Raw genomic sequence first — 6,254 nt, 5'->3', positions numbered from 1 at the left:
AAAAAAAAAAAAAAAAAAATATCATTTTAATCATAATTCCAAAATTAAAATGATAGTTAACCCCTTTATTCTGTTCTTATTTTTTCCAAATTCTTTAGGGCCTGAAGTAAAATTTAAAGGCGTCTTTCACCCAGTTGTAATTTCTCCTGATAGAATTGAAGAACTGAGTGTTGTAAACCATGCAGATAATGGTGAGCTCTTAAGTCCTTGTTTTCTTAGTTAAAATTCATCAATTAATTTACTTACCTTTCCCAGCACACAAGCAGATAAAGAATTATTCCTAATTAGACACAGAGATTCTCTTCTTATAAAAATGATAACGTTCAGGGGAGAGGGAGTCCGGAAAGAATTCTCTAAAGTGACTTCAGGTACTAATTTTCTGAATAGCCAGATTTTTACTGAAGAACTTTCTCTGTCTGCAGCATCAGAGAAATGTAACACTGTGGAGAGAAGCACAGTGTGCTGAGTGCTGGGTGGGAGATAAGGGTGAATAGAACAGCCTTTGTGCTCCGGCAGCACAGTAGCAAGCCAGGCAAGTTTATTCATCTAGCAGCTCACAGGCTGGGTTTCCCTTCCTGTAGAGCAGTGGTTCTCAACCTTCCTAAGGCCGCAAGCCTTTAATACAGTTCCCGTGAGCTGCAGCCCCACAGGTTGAGAACTACTGCTGGAGAAGAACTTGATTTAATGGCAGTGAGGGGAAGCAATGTAAGTGTGGGTTCAGAGCACCACTGAACTAACTCTTGAAAATGATGTCTATTAGCTATAAGATCTTAGTCAAGTCACTTAACTCTCAGTTTCTTCATCTGTGGAAGGGGGACAGAACCTATCCATAGGTTTGTACAGATTCTTGGATATTACCTAAGACATTCAGCGAAGTGCTTCATACAGTGAGTGCACAAAGAATTTAGATTCCATACCAGCAACAATCCCACCTCTATCACCACCTCAACCTCCCCACCACCTCCATCACTACATCTACCTGCCCACTGCCACCTCCATGACTACTACCTTCATCATCACCTCCACCACCTCCCTGATCACCATCTCCATTATCATCAGCACCACCACCACCACCTCTGCCTCTCCACTACCACCTCCATCGTCACCTCCACTATCACCACTACCACCTCCATAACCGCCACCACCATCATCACTTTCACCACCACCTCCACCACTTCCATCACCACTACCACCATCATTGCCACCATCATTGCCCCCTCTGTCACCACTTCTACCTCCCCACTACCACCTACACTTACCCACTACCACCTTCATGACCACTACTATCTTTATTACCACCTCCAACACCTCTGCCACCACTGCCACCTCTACCACAACCACCTCCATGACACTGCCACCTCTGTGACCACCAACTCTGTCACTACCTCAACCACCACTACCACCTCCATGACTACCACCACCTTCATCACCACCTGCACCACCACCACCACCACCTCCATCACCACTGCAACCTCCGTCATCTCACCTCCACCACCACTGCTACCTCTATCACCATCACCAACTTCATCACCACTACCTCCTCCTCCTCCTCCATCACCACTACCAACTATATAACCACCACCACCCCATCTACACCATCACTATTTCCATCACTGCCACCACTACCACCTCCACCAGTAAGCAGGGAAGCCTGTATCTAATATGGAGATTTCATGTCTATAGCTTTAGTCTAGTGGCCATTTTCAGGTCAGCATTGATCACATTGCATTATTTACAAATGACTTCATTTCAGAGCTGACCCTGGGTGCTGGTCTTAGCCTGGCCCAGGTGAAGAACATTCTGGCTGATGTGGTCCAGAAGCTTCCAGAGGAGAAGACACAGATATACCGTGCTCTCTTGAAGCATTTGGGAACTCTGGCTGGGTCCCAGATTAGGAACATGGCTGTATGTATTTCATGATAGCAAACTCTGGTATGAGTCCCTTGGTGATTGTCACTAATCATGGCATTTTCATTATTTTGGAACCAAAAAAAAATTGTTCTCTAAAGCTTTATTAATCTTTACCTTAGCACTTGTGTCTTTATAATTGCATAACTGATGTGAAAATAACTCCTTATTTTAAAAAAGTCTTTAGGGGGACACATCATAAGCAGACATCTAGATTCAGATCTGAATCCTCTCCTGGCTGTGGGTAACTGCACCCTGAACTTGCTATCCAAAGGTAAGTGACAGCTCCTACTTGGGTGTTAGTAAACCTATTACTCCTACCCCTTTTTCTTTCTGGGTAGACAGGAAGTCCAGTTTTGAAAATAACTGTTCCCTATTATGTCATTAATTCTCTCTGCCTTTCTGGATGCTGGAAAGTGGTCTTAATACCACACACTCCTGATCTCCTCTGTTTCTCTTTCAGAATTTGTGCTAGATATTTTCTCATACTAGTCACCATACATTGAACATGCTTGTGTTGGTTGATGTCCAGATAGGATTTGATTATTGAAGAGAACCATAAGTTATTAAGGACAATCAGGCCACCTGTTGAAGACGTTCTCCATAGGGTACAAGAGTGCTTTTGTGCCCAAATTATGCTTTGGGCTTATACTTAATTTGTTGTTGGTGGAAGGCTATAGTTCATTTTTGATAGCCAATGTTTTGGCCTCATTCTATATTTATTTACTTGACTTTTGTTTTTGAAACTAAGTCTAGAATATTAAATTTATTTCTCTTATTCCAATTTGCTCAACCATTATTAGGAAGTTCTAATTGGCCCTCTCTAAATTTTTTTTTTAGTTTAAAATTGTGGGCTAGTTTTCTCTTACCTGCATTATTAAATAGCTACCCCTGATATCATCTAAGCCCCCCATTTATCTTAAGAAAGAACATTGGCATTGAGAATTTTCATATGTAACATCTCCTTTAAAAGTCATACCATAAGAAACAGGTTTTGCGATGTGAATATAGACGTTAAAAGCTTCTTAGTCTGGGGTTTTGTACATAGCAGAGCACCTCCTTTGCTGTAATCTATTATAAGTCAGGCCTTAACACAAAGATTTGTAAAAAAATAAAAAGTAAAAAAAAGAAACTAAAGAAAGAAAAATACCACCAGAATCGTTTTAGCTTTCATGCCTTAATTGTATGTTGTTATAGCTTTAAACTACAGGGAGTCCCAAAAATTGCCCATAAAGTTGCTGTACATAGGGAAAATGAAAAATTGTAGCTAAATATACCTTTATTTATAAAATATTTATTACAAAAGTTTATAAAATGTTAAAACATATTCTCTCTATATTGGCCACTTCTTGGTAAAATTTTGCAATGAATATTTTGTAAATATAGTATTCTTCCTCCCAACATATTGATTAAAGAACTGACATTTTTCGATGCTGGAAAAAATGTAAACAAATAAAACAACACCTCACCATTATACAAATTTTTAAAGGCCGTTTATTTATTCACTACTGTACCTATTATGTTTCTTAGTTATAAACAATAAATTCATTTATAACAAATGTATTTGTTGACTGACTTGATCAGAATTTCAAAGGAGTTATTACGATCTAATCCCCACTCATAAAGCTCTAAGTAAGTGAATCGTCCTGTTCAGGAAGAGGACTGCTAAGGTCCTGTTCTACCTAAAACTCTAGGCTACTCCGTTTGATATTTTTGTCCATAAACAAGCAAGGAAGGCAGATAGAAGTGGAATCTAGACTGGGAAAACATTGTAAATTGCGATAGTGAAAGATTTGTTAAGCATAGGAAGCACATTTCTTTCCCTGAGCAATCAATACCCTCAGGAATTTGATAGAATTATTTCCAGTGTTTTAGAAGTTTCCTAAATAGACCATAGATTCCAGGAAAATTGTCATTTCTTTCCACAGAAGGAGAACGACAGATTCCTTTAAATGAGCAGTTTCTCAGCAAGAGCCCCAGTGCAGATCTTAAGCCTCAAGAAATCCTGCTCTCAGTGAACATCCCCTACTCAAGGAAGGTGAGAATGTCATCCTGTCGCTTTCCAGCCTTTCCTGGGAGCATAGCTTATTTATTCCAACACATGGTGGATTAAGAAAAAGTGTTGAGTATTTATTTAGGGAAGATAAAATTTCAACTTCAAGAGGCAGTGTGAGGTCATTATTTTAAGAGGTCTTGTGAATAGTTACCTTTATTAGTGTTATACATGCCACTCTCATTCCAAGAATCCGGAGACCTTTCTAACTAAGACCAGAAGAACACATTTCTTAGAGTTTGAAAGAGTCTATCAGACTCAGTAGAAACAATAAGAGCTTTGGCATCAGATAGACTCAGGTTTGAGTCCTGTTGTCAAGCCCTGCACTAACTACTGCATTACTCTCAGTCTTAGATTCTTCATCTGTAAAATGGGAATAAGATCGCCTACCTTAGAGGATGTATTCATTAGCGAGGGCCACCACACAGGGTAACTTGCTTTGCTAAAGTTCTGGAGGCTGGTGGTCTAATACTAAGGTGTTGGCAGGCTAGGTTTCTTCTGAGGCCTCTGACGCTGGCTTACAGAAGGCCGTCTTCTCCTTCTGTCTTCACATGGTCTTCTCTCTATACATGTTTGTGTCCAAATTTCCTCTTCTTATAAAGGCACCAACAATTTTGAATCAGGGCCCACCCCTGGGCCCTTGACCTCATTTTAACTTTAGCTCTTTAAAGACCCTGTATCCAAATATAATCACATTCGAAGTTCTGGCAGGTAGGACTTCACCCTATGAATTGGGTGAAGGGACACAATTGAGCTCATGACAGAGGATGTGACAGAGACAAATAAGGCAACATACACAAACTGCCAAGTGCATAGTTGTCACTTTTTCTTACAGTGGGAGTTTGTGTCAGCTTTCCGACAAGCCCAGAGGCACCAGAATGCACTAGCAATAGTCAATTCAGGAATGAGAGTCTTCCTTGGAGAAGGGGATGGCATCATTAGAGAGTTATCCATTTTATATGGAGGTGTTGGCCCAACCACCATTTGTGCCAGAAATTCCTGCCAGAAGCTCATCGGAAGGTAAGGTATCATGTCCTTAGACTCCAACCAGCAGAATAGCCCTTTTGTGGTGACATGTAAGGATAAGAAGAAAATGCTTAGCACTTTTCTATTTAATGGCATAGAATTCCAATAAGATTTTATCATTATTTCTATGTGTCTTGATTTTATTAAATTCTGACATAAGCATCATTTCATGTGTGTGTGAGAGAGAGAGCCTATCTCCCAGTGGTACAAATTTGCATTCTTTATTGCAGGAAAATAATTTACCCTGATAAAAATAAATTGTGTGAGTTTGTTCTACAATAAATTGCTAAATGCATTTGCTTGCCTAACTTCCTATTTCAACAGATGTACTAACAGCTAATATTTTTTGAGTGCTTACATGGAATCAGCTGCTATTTCAAGAGAAATAATAGAGAATAGTGGTTAAAAGCATGAGCTATAAGACTTGAGTGATCCCAACTGCCTGGTTCAAATCTCCAGTTCAACCCCTAACAATTCCCTCTGTCAGCTTACTTAACCTCAGGTACCTCAGTTTCCTTATCTGTCTGAGACGAATGATCCTACCTACCCATAGGGCCACTAAGAGGATTTCACGAGTGAATTCATACAAGGTACTTAAAGTAGAATGTGGTATGCAGTAAATGTCCTAGTGATGTGAGGATCAGTAACTTCTGGGATAAAGATTTTACACGGGGTGTCACTTATTTCTCAAGATGGCTCTATGAGGTAGGCTATGCTATTATTCCACTTTTACAGACAAGGATGTGTGAGACCCAGGCTAGGCCCCTGGGGCATGGTGGGCTGATCTGAACTTGGGTTGCCTGTCTCCGGAGCTTACACTCTATTTCCTTACACACCAGCCAACCTGTGAGGTATGAGTCCTGTCAGGCTAGGAGTCTTTTCTTTCGACTCTCCAGGCCCTGGAATGAAGAGATGCTAGATGCGGCGTGCAGGCTGGTTCTGGACGAAGTCTTGCTTCCAGGCTCAGCTCCAGGTGGGAAGGTTGAGTTCAAGAGGACTCTTATCATCAGCTTCCTCTTCAAGTTCTACCTGGAGGTGTCACAGACTTTGAAGCAGATGGTAAGTGGAACTGGTCGTGTGGTAGCTTCCTCAGTACTGGGGTTATGGTGACCCCCAAAGTGGACACAGCAACCTCCTGCTAAATAGCTATAGTGTGTAAAAGAAGACCCAAATTAGAAACACCCAGACTGCTGGGGGCCTCCATCAGCCTGTGTGTGGGTGGGTACGAGTTTAGGGAAGGTTGTAAGTAGAGCAGACAGTTGTGTAG

At 40.9% G+C, this 6,254-nt stretch overlaps 1 protein-coding gene across 1 annotated transcript in view; it reads left to right on the top strand.

Annotated features, from left to right (window-relative positions):
* AOX1 (aldehyde oxidase 1) overlaps positions 1 to 6,254 on the top strand; it is a 69,231-nt gene that overhangs the window by 21,306 nt on the left and 41,671 nt on the right. Inside the window, exons 10-15 of the mRNA NM_001308454.1 lie at positions 99 to 191; positions 1,754 to 1,905; positions 2,089 to 2,182; positions 3,837 to 3,946; positions 4,797 to 4,981; positions 5,884 to 6,046. Coding sequence (NP_001295383.1) covers positions 99 to 191; positions 1,754 to 1,905; positions 2,089 to 2,182; positions 3,837 to 3,946; positions 4,797 to 4,981; positions 5,884 to 6,046 — 797 coding nt within the window. The remainder of the gene's footprint in view (positions 1 to 98; positions 192 to 1,753; positions 1,906 to 2,088; positions 2,183 to 3,836; positions 3,947 to 4,796; positions 4,982 to 5,883; positions 6,047 to 6,254) is intronic.

The sequence above is a fragment of the Otolemur garnettii genome, unplaced genomic scaffold, assembly GCF_000181295.1.
Source record: "Otolemur garnettii isolate 467f Iridium unplaced genomic scaffold, OtoGar3 scaffold00013, whole genome shotgun sequence".
Taxonomy (NCBI): Eukaryota; Metazoa; Chordata; class Mammalia; order Primates; family Galagidae; genus Otolemur; species Otolemur garnettii.
Note: the sequence above shows the minus strand (reverse complement) of the source record. Positions and strands in the feature narration are given on the sequence as shown.